Source organism: Rhinoderma darwinii, chromosome 4 (assembly GCF_050947455.1).
Source record: "Rhinoderma darwinii isolate aRhiDar2 chromosome 4, aRhiDar2.hap1, whole genome shotgun sequence".
NCBI classification, from domain to species: domain Eukaryota; kingdom Metazoa; phylum Chordata; class Amphibia; order Anura; family Rhinodermatidae; genus Rhinoderma; species Rhinoderma darwinii.
This window is the reverse complement of record NC_134690.1, coordinates 360,232,914-360,248,645: the sequence shown is the minus strand read 5'-3', so window position 1 is coordinate 360,248,645 and position 15,732 is coordinate 360,232,914. Positions and strand designations below refer to the sequence as shown.

The window sequence follows — 15,732 nt, the reverse complement described above, 5'->3', positions numbered from 1 at the left end:
TTCTCCAGGGTCATTGCTTGTTTCAGCAGTCTTAGGTCGGCCATAGACATATGCTGTAGGTTTCTCCCCGTCAAGTGGTGAATGCCATAGAAAGGAGGAACGCCGAGGGAGATTTATAAAAATTGGTGCAAAGGAAAAGTGGAGTAGTTGCCCTTAGTAACCAATTGGGGTCAAGCTGTCCTTTTTCAGAGGCTCATCTGTGAATAAATGAAACAATCTGGTTGCTATGGGCAACTACTCCACTTTTCCTTTCCACCAGTTTTGATAAATCTCCCCCGTTGTTACTTGCCAGGGAAGTTTATTATAAGTTACGTTCCACTCTCATACTCTTGATGCCTCTTGGACCAATCTCTGTACCGGGAATATGTTGCCAGCTTTACTGTAATGTTTTTGAGAATTTGATTTACAGGTATTATAATTTAGGCTATTTAGGATCTATTGATTGTCACTACTTCTTCATTTATTTATTTTTTTTCCCCTTTAGTTGCCGACCTCCTTTACTGGCGGGACATTAAGAAGTCCGGAGCAGTGTTTGGCGCCATCCTGTTCCTGCTTCTGTCTCTGACCGTCTTTAGCATTGTCAGTGTGACTGCATATATTGCCTTGGCCCTGCTATCTGTCTCCATCAGCTTTAGAATATACAAAGGGGTTTTGCAAGCCATTCAGAAATCAGATGATGGCCATCCATTCAAGTAAGTAGTATATTCATATTTTATATTGTTTTTTTGGGTTTTTTTCTCCCTCATTTCTCATAATGGGCTGTGCTCTGAAACCAGGTATGAAACGGTTTGAAAACTATACTGCCGATCCACAAAACCCCACTGGTCCCCACTTAGGAGGCACAATTGTGCAACATTATTAGGGCAACTTAAAATTGACTCACCAGGAAAGGCTTTTATATTTTTTTTTTAGTAGTATAGAGAGAACAGTCTTATACCGTCCCATGTGTTTTTCCTCCCATCCTCCGGCTATTCTCCAGTGAAATGTAAATCGTGCCGCCATTACATGAACTATGTAATACGCAGGAATTAATCAAATAATGGCAGTACTGCCACCCTGGGCTGCCATACAGGCTCTATTGGGTGCCATGTGTACTGTGATATTTGACAGAAAAAAAAAACCTGCACTTTTATGGAATCCCTATTATGACTGTTTGCATGAGCCCAATAGATAATTCCCCCTATATCCTCCAGGTAGAAGTTTACTTATCTTACTTTTCCTTTTGTAGGAGGACTAGCAGTAGTTTAAGATTTTCTTTCTTGCATACAATACAGGTTAAAGGAATGCCCCTGGCAAAAAATGACACGGTCACGAGTAGTCCGGGGCTGAGGGGGCGGAGCATGACACAGGCATTTTCTATTTGATGATCTTTGAAACCCTGTGTCTTGCACTGTCCTCGTCCCTGCAACAGGCATAAGACAGTCTATACAGACATCTTAGAGAATTCCTTTAAGAAATCTCTCCAGTTTAATGCAAGCTTTACTATGTGAAAGTGAAATGTCACTACTACAAAGCTTTTTTTAGTTTTGTATCAACATAAAGAAGAAACCGATGTGGTTGGGGCTATAACCACATTATTAATGGGGCAGAAAAGACTTTTACATTGTATCTATTAAACTTTGCTTTGTAAAATGTTTTCCATTGTGCTATAAATGTGTTTTTATCTTTAAGATAAGCTGCTATTCAATGACAGCATAACCTTAAAGGGAATGTGTTGCCAGAAAAACTTTTTTTTTTTTTTTTAATTAAGCATTTAGTGTGTAGGTGATTAAACATTGTTCAAATTTTTTTTATTTTTTTCACGAGTCAGGAAATATTATAAATTTATTCTAATTTATAATATTTCCCATTGCTGGTCACTAGATGGAGCTATTCCCGAAATTGCAGCATTGCAAAATTGGGTAAAAAGCCCTCGCTCTAGTGAGCTCTCAGCATCCCCCCCCTCCTTTATCCTGGCTAGTGCCGGGATAAACGAGGGGTTTGAACGGTCTAACCTCCTACACTGTGTGTCGCCATTTTTTGAGCTAACACACAGTGTAGTAGGTTTACATACAGTAGTAAACGTACACGAACATACATTGAAATCTCTTACCTGCTCCTGCCGCCGCGGCTCCCTCCGGCCCGTCCGCTCCGTCTGCTGCCGCTGGTCCAAGTGCACAAGTCCGGAAGCCGCGACCGGAAGTAGTAATATTACTGTCCGGCCGCGACTTCCGGTCCACAGGAAAATGGCGCCGGACGGCGCCAATTTCAAGTTCGACTGTGTGGGAGCGGCGCATGCGCAGTTCCCACACAGACGGCGTACATAGAAGTGGATGGGACGGGACCCTTCGCAGTCTCTATGGGACTGTGGCTGCCGTATTCCATGTCTGTATGTGTCGTTAATCGACACATACAGAAATGGAACAAAAAATGGCAGCCCCCATAGGGAAGAAAAAGTGTAAAAATAAGAAAAAGTAAAACACAAACACACAAATAAATATAAACGTTTTTAATAAAGCACTAACATCTTTAACATATTAAAAAAAAATTGTGATGACACTGTTCCTTTAAGTAATGTAGATCACTGTCTAGATATTTTTGGCTTTTAAAATAAACTTTCTATAATGGCTCATTCAGACAAGCGTGTGATGTCCTTTGTTTCAACGGAGCGTGTGAAGGGTCTGTGGGAAAAATAGGACAAGTCCTATTATTATTCCTGTGTTTTCATTCATCCCTCCATAGGCTCTAGTCTATGGGGATCCGTGATAACGCGTCCTGCACGGGTGCACCTCGGACGTGAAAAACGGGAGTTTTTCTCCTCCGAGGTTGCCCACGCTCGTGTGAATGTAGTCTGTCAGGAGCAATGTAGTGAAGGAGGCAGTGCTAAGCATAGCTGCAGAGATGGCTTTGCCTGCAGTAATCTTTTTAGGAGCATTAGGCAACTGGCTCCAGGTTTTTGTCCTTTTGTGATGAGTTTATAAATTCTGCGCCTCCTGTAAGGGATCAGGGTAGGGGGTGTATTCACAAACGGCAGTCAAATCATGGGTTGTCAAAATTAAATTTCGTTCTAGAATTTTAATACTTGCATTAAAGATTTACACCTGCCCATCAGCCAGTGGACAAGAATATATTTGGAGTAAGTTGGTCAAAGCTGACACTTTGTGGCAATAGACATATAACCATTATTAACTTCAGATACGATGCGTATGAGAAATTTACAACAGTAGGAACTATGAAACTGGTCGTATCCTGAGGGGATTGCACGGTCTGTAGGCCTGGGGTACATGGCACATTTCAGGGGTTATGCGAAGCATCTACAATTGAAGATTTTGGAAAATCTTGCCGTCCTAGTTCCCATCGATTTTGTGTTTTGTTTTTTTTTGTTTTTTTTTTTTTGTTTTTTTTTTTAATTATTGGAGTTTGACGTCTGCTTCAAGGTGGCATTGAAAACCATCATGACTTTGTATATTTGAAATCTTTGTCTGCTCCGTGCTTTATAGATGGGATGAGCTACACTGTATTTGTAAAGCGGGAACCTTTTTTTTATTCTGCGTTTATATTTTAAAAGAAGAAAAAATTGACTAGAGGGCAAAGCGGCCCATGTGGAGAATTTGGCAAGACCTACATAGAACTAGTTCATGATTATAAGCTCCAAATCAAAGACTGCTTCCTTCCAATACAGAAAAGGATCTCTTTCTTTCTGTAAAAGTTAGAAATACCCTGTGATAAAGGATGTAACACTCTGTTCTGGTCACGGTGACAACTTTGAGAACTGCGGTCTAAACACTGCGCTGTTAAAACGTCATTACAAGGGCACAAGACTAATAGGTTTTGCTTGAGAGGTTCCAGACATATTTTATTTTTTCTTAAAGTGACCATGCACTAAAGGGCCTTTTGCACCTGCTGATATTTGGCCGACATTGTTGATCGGCGCTTGTTGTTTGTCACACGGAGCTATGTATGGGGACGAGCGGTTGTTACTCTGATGGCTCGTCCCCATACATTATCATGTATGCAGCGCATCTACCTGTTTACACAGGGAGATGTGCTGCCAACCAATGATAATATTTCACTTTTTTAAAACGATACAATCAGCAGATGAACGAGCATATTTACACAGGGCAATTATCGGGAACGAGTGTTCTATGAACGCTTGTCTGCCCGATAATCGCCCAGTGTAAAAGGGCCTATAATCTCCGCTGTATCTGTTTTCGCAAGTTCTCTTTTAATATTGATTTATGCAATGACCCAAAAGCCCATTACTCACATTACATAAGATGTCCTTTTCACATACAATAAACCACTCGGATCTTTATACATACAGTAGGAATGAGCACATCAGCTGCTGATCTTTCACTTTAAGCGATGTAATAAGTCTATTTAGGTCACAGGGTAAGGTTCCCTGTTCTGTATACTTGCATAATATCTCTAGCAGTGGATGTTGTAATATCAGAAGCACTGGGGTCTGATTCCATAGCCATATAGTTGTGCAAGTCTCGGGTTGGTACTTTTTTCCTTTATTACGATCTAGTCCACTGTTGAACTCTGCTTTCTGGCTTCCACTATGGGTAAGAAATCGATTTATGCTGCCAAGTGGAGAATATTTAGCAAATAACAGATTAAATAGTTTTGCTATGATTTTCAAGCAAGTCCAACGTTGTATAAATAAATAGATATGCCAAGAGGCTCCATATTCTTACCGCACCTCAACCGCGATATGTGAATGGACCTTAATAAGAGCCATAAGTGGGTTGTAAACCATATTTCTTCTCCTATAATACATCTAGAGAAGACCACGTTCACATCTGCATCAGGGCATTCTGTTCTGCTGTCAGAGGAGCAGTAGAAGGGGACGACTGACGCAACAGTTCCGTTGCAACAAGGACACCACTGGCGGCCAAGGGAACACATTGACTTTAATGTGTTACGTCTGGTTGCCCTTGGCTCTACTGGAAATAATAGCTGGTTTCCGGTAAGCTCTGCTGGATTTGCAACAGAGGCCCCTAACAGAGCCTCCAATGCAGATGTGAACAGGGCCGAACATGCAAACTGCTGGATAGAACACTACAAGACCTCACTCAGGCAACTCAGAGATTAGTATTTTATATACACCTTCCTGATAAATCCTAAAATGACCTGCAGAGCTCATTATTCCGTCTTCCATATACAGTAATGGTTTTATTTGTTGTGCTTAAAGGGATTGTGCAGTATTGGGGGAAGGGGTCTTTTTTTTCTAGAACCGGCACGACTCTTGTCTATGGGCTGTGTCTGCTATTGCAGTATTTAAGTAAATGGAAGACCAGATAAAGCCCATGCACAAATCACGTTGCTTCAGGTGATTTACAAAAAAAAAAAGATATAGCAGGCCCTTTATCTAATCCTAGACTACCATTTTAATTCTAGAAGACTTGGGTTCCCTTTAACAAAGTAGATTGGTCTGCATTTTCAGCATGACAATCTACAGGCAGTATGTTGTAGAGCAGGGCGAGCTGAGCAAGTTGATAGATAGATATAGATGCTCCGCTCCCCCTGCTTTATAACCTGCTGCCTGTAGATTGGTCTGCGTTTTCATTGTGGCAGGTTCCCTTAAATATTGGCTCTAAACTCATGTGTTCACATTCATTATAAGTGTGTGGTAGATTCTGATCAGTTGTCATTGCGGGTTCCTGCGCTGAAGCTGACACTGCAGACTTTTCCATTGATGCCCTTTTTTTAGTTGCCCCCTCAGTGCATCTGCAGTGAATTCCCCTTATGCAGACATACTCCACATACCAGTCAGTTTAGGGTAAGCCTACGTGATTCCTCAAGGTCACCAAAACAGGAATGTCTTAACGACTTAACCCATCTGAAACCTTGTACCTAAAATATCGTCACCGTTGGCTCAATGTATCCTTTCATACAGTTCTGGGTTGGCACTTCAGCATGCCCTGTGCTAGCGATGTGTATCTGGGCTTATGCCAACTCTCCTACATTACAACACCCCAGTCTAATGTTACTTAGGAAACAAACAAAAAACGTATTCTCGAGTCATTGCTTTATAGGACTGCGGTCTTCTAGTCTGAGATGTATTTTCGCAGTAGCCACCGGTCTACTAAAACCATGTTCTCATAATTCTCCATGCTTTCCTGCACTGAGAATGTCCGAGTATGGGTGATCACGGAGATCCCATGGACCCGTCTCATTTTACAGAGGGCATTTTATTTTTGGTAACCTACTTCACAGCTCAAGCTAGATGATGGTGGAGAGACGGCGTGTAATGTTGTATTACGTTTAATACGTTCACACTGGTTTGTTTGAAGATCTATGAGGAGAACAGCTTTTCGATTCTTATAGGTGTTCTAGTGTTTATCTTACAACTATAGAGAGCACTATTACTATTAGCACGCTTCTTCTATGGGTTTCTTTTGCATTGTGTGATGGATCTTGTACTGAAACTAAGGGCTCATGTACACAATTGTTGTTTTCTTCAGTGGCCTATCCGTTGTGATTTTTTGTTTTTTTTTGTTTTATGCGGACAGCATACTGTACCATTAATTTGTATGGAGACATGTGCACATCCCCCTTTTTTTTTTTTTTTTTTGTTCGTTCTCCAAGTTAGAGAACATGTTCTATGGTCTGAAATTTGCTGTCTGTCTAACCCATTCTAGTGTATAGGTCTGCAAAAAAACGGACAGCGTTTGGAAGCCACTAGCATCCAACCTTTGCGGTTCGCAAACCGAAACAGTCGTGTGCGCGAGCACAAAAGGCATCAGGAGTTCATGAAAAGTTTGAATATAGATTTATTACTGTAGGTCTTAAAGGGGAAGTATCACATAGTGGTGATCTCATTACATGTACAAATGTGTCCTACTCCAAGCCATGTCTCATAGCAACCTGTCAAAAGGGATGTTCTTGTGATCTATTCAAGTAACAGGTATTTCCAATAAAAAAAAAATTATTGTGGGAAAGAATATGCACTTATTTCGCCCCACATGACCCTTGTCCCTTCCTCCCCCAATGATCATTAACTGTAGGCTACAATTAAGGGGTTCACTGCTAGTGGCCCAAAAAAAACTTTGAGGCAGGAACAATATACACTGATCAGCCAGAACATGAAAACCACTGACAGGTTAAGTGAATCACATGTTATTAAATTGTTACAATGGTGTCGGTCAAGGGTGGGGATATATCAGGCAGCAAGTGAACAGTCCGTTCTTGAAGTTGATGTGTTGGTAGCAGAAAAATAGACAAGTGTAAGGATCTGAGTGGCTTTAACAAGGGCCAAATTGTGATGGCTAGACTGGGTCGGAGCGTCTCCAAAACAGCAGGACTTGTGGGGTGTTCCTGGTATGCAGTGGTTAGTATCTACAACAAGTTGCCGAAAGAGGGACAAGCCGCAAACCACCAACAGGGTCATGAGCCCAAGGCTGTGATGGCTAGCCTGTCCAGTTTGATCCCACAGAAGAGCTACTGTAGCACAAAATGCTGAAATAGTTCATGCTGACTGATGGCTGTCAGAACACACCGTGCAGCACTCCTGTCCAAGTGCTTACAATGTGCACGTAAACATCAGAACTGGACCATAGAGCGATGGAAGAAGGTGGCCCGGTCTGATGAATCATTAAAAGTCCAATCCATGAAGGCTTCACGTTGCACCTTACAGGACTTAAAGGGCTCTTTTAGAAACCATGCCGCACCTGTCCATTGCTTTTGTCTGGAATTGCAGCTCGGTACCATTGAAGTGAATGGGGCTGAGCTGCAATATAACACACAACCTGTGGACAGGTGTTGAATTGTTTCTGGAAGAAAACACGTGTTTTTCTAATCCTTGACAAGCCCCTATAAAGGATCTGCTGGTAACCTCTCGGTGCCAGATTCTACTGGACACCTTCAGTGGTTTTATGGTCTCCATGCCTCAAAGGCTCAGATTTGTTTTAGCGACACGAAGGGGGACCTAAACAACCACACGCAGATAATTTTAATGTGATGGTTGATCTGTGAGCATCTCTAAAAGATTGAATTGAATATAACGAGTTGTGTTCAGTATGTACATAGATCTCTAAGAGTTTTACCTCCTTCCACTTGTGGTCCCCAAGATCAGCACTCAGGCAATGCATTTTATTAATATATCGGTGAGAACTAATCGAGTAGCCGTAGTATTTACGTTAGGTGTTCTATATATTTTTTTTTTTTTTTTTTTTTTAGTAATCCTGTCCCCTCTGCTTTTGTCTAGAGCCTGTTTAGATTCCAACTTCGCAGTGTCTGAAGACCTTGTTCAGAAGTATTGCAACGTCGCCCTATCGCACGTTAACTGCACGATCAAGGAGCTGAGGCGCCTCTTCCTAGTGGAGGATTTGGTTGACTCGCTGAAGGTATGTGTTTATAAATGTTCTACATAGGTGTATTTAAAATGTTAGGGAATTGCACTATGTGCAGTTCTATAAAAGAGGATTCACACGCTGCAAGAATTTCTGCAACTCAATATCCGTTCCATTCATCTGGATAGATCTAGCAGAAATCCAATTGCTTGCTGCAGTAACAACCCCATTCAGATGAATGAAACAAATTCAGTTGCCGAAAAATCTGCTCGAAAACCGGTCACCAATAAATTCACCCGAATAGTCTCGTTTTTGCTGTCGCTACAAGCTGCAGTCTTCATATAGCGGAGGTGAATTTTTTTGTGTATGTCTAAAGCGAAGACCGTGTAACTGGAGCGTTAATGCAAGTCAGGAATGCAGATAATGGCAGGGACGTTTGTCTATGACAATAGTGACTGGAGGAGCAGTGATATGAACGACCGTCTGCCTTGGCCTGTAACTTGAGGACATGGTGGCATGTGGGCAGTCTCCAGACTGCAGTGCCTATTCCTAGCAGCTCGTATGTAACCCTATGCAGCCGTGGCCTATGCCGGTCTCTAGAAGTGACTTTGCAGACTGTCAAGTGTGTGCAATCATGTTCTCAAGTTTTACTTAAAGGTCACTAAACCTTTTGGCTTCTCAGCAGCAACTTTTATATGGGTGACACTCTGTGGCCTTTGTCACAATAAAACTCTTCTCACGTATGAGCAGAAACTATTTTACTTACTGGACGATTTGTTTGTTGTACGATGGTAACCGTTCTCTAATGTTCAGTTTGCAGTGCTGATGTGGGTATTCACCTATATTGGTGCCTTGTTCAACGGCTTGACCTTACTGATCCTGGGTGAGTATTATATTTCTCCAATGATAATGCAGTAGTCACTTTTAAAACATCGGTATATTTTGTAAAAAAGACAATTGTAAAGTTATGTGGTAAAAATATTTTCCTCCAGAGTGTTTCAAGGTTTATTTGCATTAAAGAGGCTCTGTCACCAGATTTTGCAACCCCTATCTCGTATTGCTGCAATGTAGATAAGAGTAACGTTTTGTTTTGTTTTTAAAACGAGCATTTTTGGCCAAGTTATGACCATTTTTATATTTATGCAAATGAGGCTTGCAAAAGTACAACTGGGCGTGTTTAAAGTTATGTCCAAGTGGGCGTGTATTGTGTTCGTTACATCTGGGCGTTTTTACTTCTTTTACTAGCTGGGCGTTGTAACTAGAAGTGTATGATGCTGACGAATCATCATCATCCACTTCTCTTCGTTACCACCCAGCTTCTGGCAGTTCACAGACACAAAGCGTGTTCTCGAGAGATCCTGCTGTGACGTCACTTCCCCAGGTCCTGCATCGTGTCGGACGAGCGAGGACACATCGGCACCAGAGGCTACATTTGATTCTGCAGCAGCATCGGCGTTTGCAGGTAAGTCGATGTAGCTACTTACCTGCAAACGCTGCTGCAGAATCAACTGTAGCCTCTGGTGCCGATGTGGCCGACACGATGCAGGACCTGGGGCAGGAAGTGAGTGACGTCACAGCGTGATCTCTAGAGAACACGCTGTGTCTTTGCACTGCCAGAAGCTGGGTGTTAACGAACAGAAGTGGATGATGCTGATTCGTCAGCATCATACACTCCCATTCACAACGCCCAGCTAGTAAAAGAAGTAAAAACGCCCAGATGTAACACACAATACACGCCCTTTGTACATAACTTTAAACACGCCCAGTTGTACTTTTGCAAGCCTCATTTGCATAAATATAAAAATGGTCATAACTTGGCCAAAAATGCTTGTTTTAAAAAAAACAAAAAAAAGCGGTACTCTTATCTACATTGCAGCGCCTATCTGCTGCAATAGGAGATAGGGGTTGCAAAATCTGGTGACAGAGCCTCTTTAAGTGACTCCCCTGATCCTGGGTGCAGCAAGGACCCCATCAGCCAGATATGGGGTCATGGGTACCTTTTTCTTTTAAGGGACAGGCTACCCATAAGTGGGATTCCCACCGATCAGACAATTATGGCATATCCCCTTTAATAAACTGCCCAGGCATGACTTGAAAGCATCGGTGAAGCCTGATGTCTAGAAGTTCATAAAGCGGGTGGTCCAGAATTAGTAAAGGTCCCAGACCCGGACTGTGATACAAATCAGAAAAAAACTGATTCCATTCAGCCTTTCATTTGCTTTCTTTTGTTTTTCAGCACTGATTTCTTTGTTCAGTATTCCAGTTATTTATGAGAGACATCAGGTAAGCAGATGCAGCGCCTTTTAGTGATCAGTGCTCTTGCAATTAGTTTTAATACAATTTGTATGGAAGCCGTACTAGAAAGCCTGTCACAATATTCCCTAGCCCTGGAGTTGGAGAACTACTGACCTTACTAGAATAAAATAATGAAACCCATTTACTTCTTTCCCTTACAGACTCAAGTTGATCACTACTTATCACTCATAAACAAGAATGTTAAAAATACATCAGACTTGTAAGTATTTTTTAATACCCAAGCGACATTGCAGAGTATTGCAAGAAACGTGTGGAAATAATTGTCTAATATTGTACGGTGTCAATGTCACGATCTCCTCTACAGATGTCAATTTTGCATGTAAAGGTATTTGCTTTAAAATGACCCTCGTGGATTTCCATGCTTGGGACTGAATGTTGAGCTGTAGGGGGAGAGATGCGCCACAGCATTATCCGTGCTTGCTGGATAAGTTCCAGCCAATGAGACAGCTTTCTACTCGCAGTGGTTTGCCATGCCATTAGCAGTCAGTAGACAGGCAGCGGATTGGTTGTTTTGAGTGGACCGCTGACACTTCTTTAGTGCTGCAGCTTCCAGTTAATAGGCTGAAAGCATTACTATGGGAGTCCTGCCCTGGCCGGAGATAGCTGGGGCAGGGTGCCACTTCCTGCTCTGCCCAGATAGCTGTGGGGGCAGATGAGACTTGGGAGGAGGAAGCCCCATTAGCATTAGCACCGAGTTCTCGTAAATGTATACGTTCCTGAACCATCACAATTCACTCAGCCTATTACTTAGGTTCAGTACATACTAATCTCACCATTGTTCCTTTTCTATAGGATCCTTTCTAAAATCCCTGGACTGAAACGCAAATCCGAATAACCGCTACTAAACAAATCAAGTTTGCCGCAGATACCAATAGGAGCCTCGGAATTTGAGCGCTGTGTATTTGGATTACACGGGGTGGGTCAGGGAAGACCAGCCTTGACATTGCAGTGCAATTTCCCAGATTTCTACATTTTTGTTTTTGTCTTGTTGTTTTTTTCCTCCTCACTCCTTTTTGCAACGCAGTGTTTAAGGAAGAAACTATTGTTTTACTGCCATGTGTTTCATTCTAAGTATTGTAAGCTGCTATGTAAGGGTTTGAAACTTTTTTTCTGTTTCTCCTGTGTGAAGCACTGTTTAATACAGAACTCTATTTCTTTTCTAGCATGCTGTATATTGTGCTTCAGAAGTAGACTTACTAAGCTTTCATGGGCATAATGTTAACAAGTTCTTGCACTGTGTATGAACAGCAAGTCGAGATTTGCTTCAGTGTAGATTGGGCGCCGGTGCATAGCGCTCTGCATTTTAAGCCCTCCCAGCACTGAACCTGCTACAAAGCAAATCCCTTGTGATCGTACCTAAAGAAACGTCACGACTTCTGTTCGGTATGGTAGCTATATCTCGTGATTTTACTGTTTTATCAATTGCCAATATCTATAGTGTTCTCCGAGAGCATAGCTCTGTCAGTCGCTCCCGCAGTGCTTTCCATTATTTTTAATTAAACATTTTTTTTTTTTTTAGAAGAAGAAAACCAATGACATTCTAACTTCTAGCTCAATAGCACATACACTTAATGGAAATCCTACCGCTAGAAACACTAGTGTCTGTTTAATGAACTATTAAGTCATGTATACCAGTTTAGGAACGTACACGTTTAATGCTCAGTAGTTGAGTTTTTGCGCAAACACATTTACGGTGACTTGAACTTTCTGTGGACCGAGTGCTAAACGCTGCAAATTTGTTTGGGGGAAAAGTCAAACGTGTTGCAAAAAACAAAAACGTGACGTGTTTCACTGCTACAGGAATGTGCTGAAGCAAGTCTATGGAATGCAATGTGATACTGTATGTAAAAACAAAAGAAAAACAAGTAACAATAAAGCTTGTAGACCTTAACTTGTTTAAACTTACTACAGGATTTTGGTTTGTTTTTTCGCTCCAATATCGTGCATATTGGGCTTTGTTCACATCTAGTTAATTATTATTATTTTTTTCGATCAGAGTTGTATGTAACGAGTTTACCCATATAGGAAAGCACTAAATACTACGCTTTCCTATATAGCTAAAAAAATAAATAATAATCTGCAGTCTGGCTCGGCATATGCCAAAAATTTACACTTTTGGCATACACAGAGTGCATGGAGCCCTATGGACACGTTTGGTGTATGCATTGGGAGCGTGAGAAATAACGTGAACAGAGGCTGAGAATTTTTGTATGGCTGAAATACAGTGCCTAACGCTCTCCTAAACCATCTTTGCTCCAAACTAAACCGGTTTTTAATTTTTCTAATCTGATGCCTGTAAGCCATCCATTCCCTTTGAAGAGGTTGTCCTGTTTATAATAACCATGATAAAATACACTATTATGGAATTCTATATCCGTAGAGGCAGCTCTTACGTTCATAACACTTGTCTGTTAGCCAGAATGGAGAGTGGTGAGTTTCCTTTTCTCTGGAGGACCTGACATGTTCGAACAATACACAAGAAGTCAATTGATTTTAATGGGAAATGTGTAATTCTTTTACTTAAAGAGGCTCTGTCACCACATTATAAGTGCCCTGTCTCCTACATAAGGAGATGGGCGCTGTAATGTAGGTGACAGTAATGCTTTTTATTTAAAAAAACGATCTATTTTCACAACGTTAGGAGAGATTTTGGTTTATGCTAATGAGCTTTCTTAATGCCCAAGTGGGCGTATTTTTACTTTGGTCAGCGTCATACACTCCTCTGTACAACGCCCACTTGGTCAAAAGTAAAAATACGCCCACTTGGGCATTAAGAAAGCTCATTAGCATAAACCAAAATCGCTCCTAACGTTGTGAAAATAGATCATTTTTTTCGAAATAAAAAGCATTACTGTCGCCTACATTACAGCGCGCATCTCCTTATATAGGAGACAGGGCACTTATAATGTGGTGACAGAGTCTCTTTAATTAAGGTGGCGCTGCAGGGCAATTAAACAATTGCTGCCTGGTCCCCTATATATATTAGTCGGCAGCTGGTTGGTCCCAGCAGTAAGACAGCCTGTGATCGGCTTATTGTAGGTAGACAAATCTAACAAAGCCGCCCCCCCCCCCTGTCAAATGTGATGGAAGCTGAAACTATGGCTCCAACACAGATATGAACAGAACCTTGGTATGTGTCACAACATATGGTACCCTATATAAGTATAGATCATAATAACTAGTAGCTACAATAAATTCTTCGATCTGTGCAGAGCATTTCATGAATAAACTTTGGTTTCAAGAGGTACTTCCCACAATCTCAAAGTATAGTTTCACCATGGAATTAACCCCTTGCGTACCTTCGACGTAATAGTACGTCGCTGGCCGCTTAATCCAGCGTACCTTCGACGTACTATTACGGCGCAGGAATAAACTGTCACTATGTGAAATCACATAGTGACAGAACAGCGGCGGCAGCTGTCATTGACAGCTAACCGTCTCTGCTACCGGCCTGGGGACCAATTAGCAGTCCCCAATACCGGCGATTGCTGTGATTGGTCAGTCTCTGAAGACTGACCAATCACAGCCGTCTGTGACGTCGCCTGCAGGAGAAAGCTCCTGTCACTTTCTCTGATCTCCTCACTTCTGTGAGATACGTGAGGAGATCAGAGAAAGCGGTGTAAAAAAAAAAACACTTTATTAACCCCTTCCCGAAAATGGGCGTATAGTAACGCCCTGAGGATGAAGCGGGCACAGGAGCTGTGCTCGCTCCATCTTCATCGGATGTCGGCTGTAATATACAGCCGACATCCCACTGCAACTACAGCGATCACTGTCCTCTCCGATCGCTGTAGTTTAACCCCTTAAATGCCGCTGTCAATAGCGACAGCGGCATTTAAGTGATTGATACTGCACCCCATTGACTCCACCCCCCCCCCCCCCCCCCCCCGCGAAAAATCGCGGGGTTCTGATGGTTGCAACGGCAACCAGGAAGCCTAGCAACGGCTTCCTGGTTGCCAGGTACGGGAGCCTATTAGATCCTGCCCAAGGCAGGACGTAATAGGCTCAACTGTCAGTTGTAAAGTGACAGTTACAATACACTGCACTACATCAGTACATACAGAAGTAGTGTCGTGTATTGTACAGGGGATCAGAAGATCAGATCTTCCAGTCCCCTAGTATGTGTAAAATAAAAAGTAAAAAAAAAGTTTTAGGCCTCATGCACACGACCGTAGCCGTGTGCACGGCCGTGATTTTCGGGTCGGCCGGCTGCGGACTGTCAGCCGCAGGCCGCCCGCACATGCACATGGCCGCGGCCATTGTTTTCAATGAGCCCAGACCGCAGAACCGGGCCGTAATAAGACATTCCCGTTCTTTCTGCGGTCCGGGCTCCCGGGCCGTGCACGGACCGCAAAAACTACGGTCGTGTGCACGGCCCTATAGAAAAGAATGGGGCCGCAATTCTCCCGTGGATTTTCGGGGGTATTGCGGCCGCAAAAACACGGTCGTGTGCATGAGGCCTAAGATAAATAAATAAATACAAGTTTTACGTAATAAAAACAATCGCCTTGTTTCCCTGATCAAGCCCTTTCTAATTAGAAAAAAAATGAAAAAAAGACAAAAACTAGACATAATAGGTATCGCCACGTTCGTATCGGCCTGACCTAAAAAAATATCATATTATTTATCCCGCACGGTGAACACCGTAAAAAAAATACCATAAAAAACAATGGCAGAATTTCCTTTTTTGGTCACGTTGTTTCCAAAAAAATGGAATAAAAAGTGATCAAAAAGTCGCGCGTAGCCAAACATGGTACCAATAAAAACGACAGTGTGTCACGCAAAAAATGTATGTACTCCGCACAGATTACATATGCCCCCACATTATAAACTGAAACACCAGTAAAACACTAAACAAAACTACTACCAAGCAAAATCTGCGCTCCAAAAGCCAAATGGAGCTCCTTCTGGGCCTGGCAGTGTGCCCAAACAGCGGTTCATGACCACATATGGGGTATTACCGTACTCTGGAGAACCGCTTAACAATTTATGGGGCGTATGTCTCCAGTGGTACAAGCTGGGCCCAACACATTGGGCACTGAAATAGCATATATGTGGAAAATGTCAATCTGCAACATCCACTGTGCACTAATTTCTGTAAAACCTTTGGGGGTCAAAATGCTCACTACACTTCTAGATG

General features: G+C 42.3%; 1 protein-coding gene across 8 annotated transcripts in view; it reads left to right on the top strand.

Annotated features, from left to right (window-relative positions):
- The window catches only part of RTN4 (reticulon 4), a 53,184-nt gene extending 40,687 nt beyond the window's left edge, over positions 1–12,497 (top strand). For all 8 annotated transcript variants that reach the window (XM_075863022.1, XM_075863021.1, XM_075863023.1 and 5 more), the window contains 6 exons: positions 485–692; positions 8,192–8,330; positions 9,090–9,159; positions 10,513–10,559; positions 10,733–10,791; positions 11,385–12,497. In XM_075863022.1, coding sequence (XP_075719137.1) covers positions 485–692; positions 8,192–8,330; positions 9,090–9,159; positions 10,513–10,559; positions 10,733–10,791; positions 11,385–11,427 — 566 coding nt within the window. In that variant the 3' untranslated portion in view covers positions 11,428–12,497. The remainder of the gene's footprint in view (positions 1–484; positions 693–8,191; positions 8,331–9,089; positions 9,160–10,512; positions 10,560–10,732; positions 10,792–11,384) is intronic.
- Positions 12,498–15,732: the final 3,235 nt, after the last annotated feature.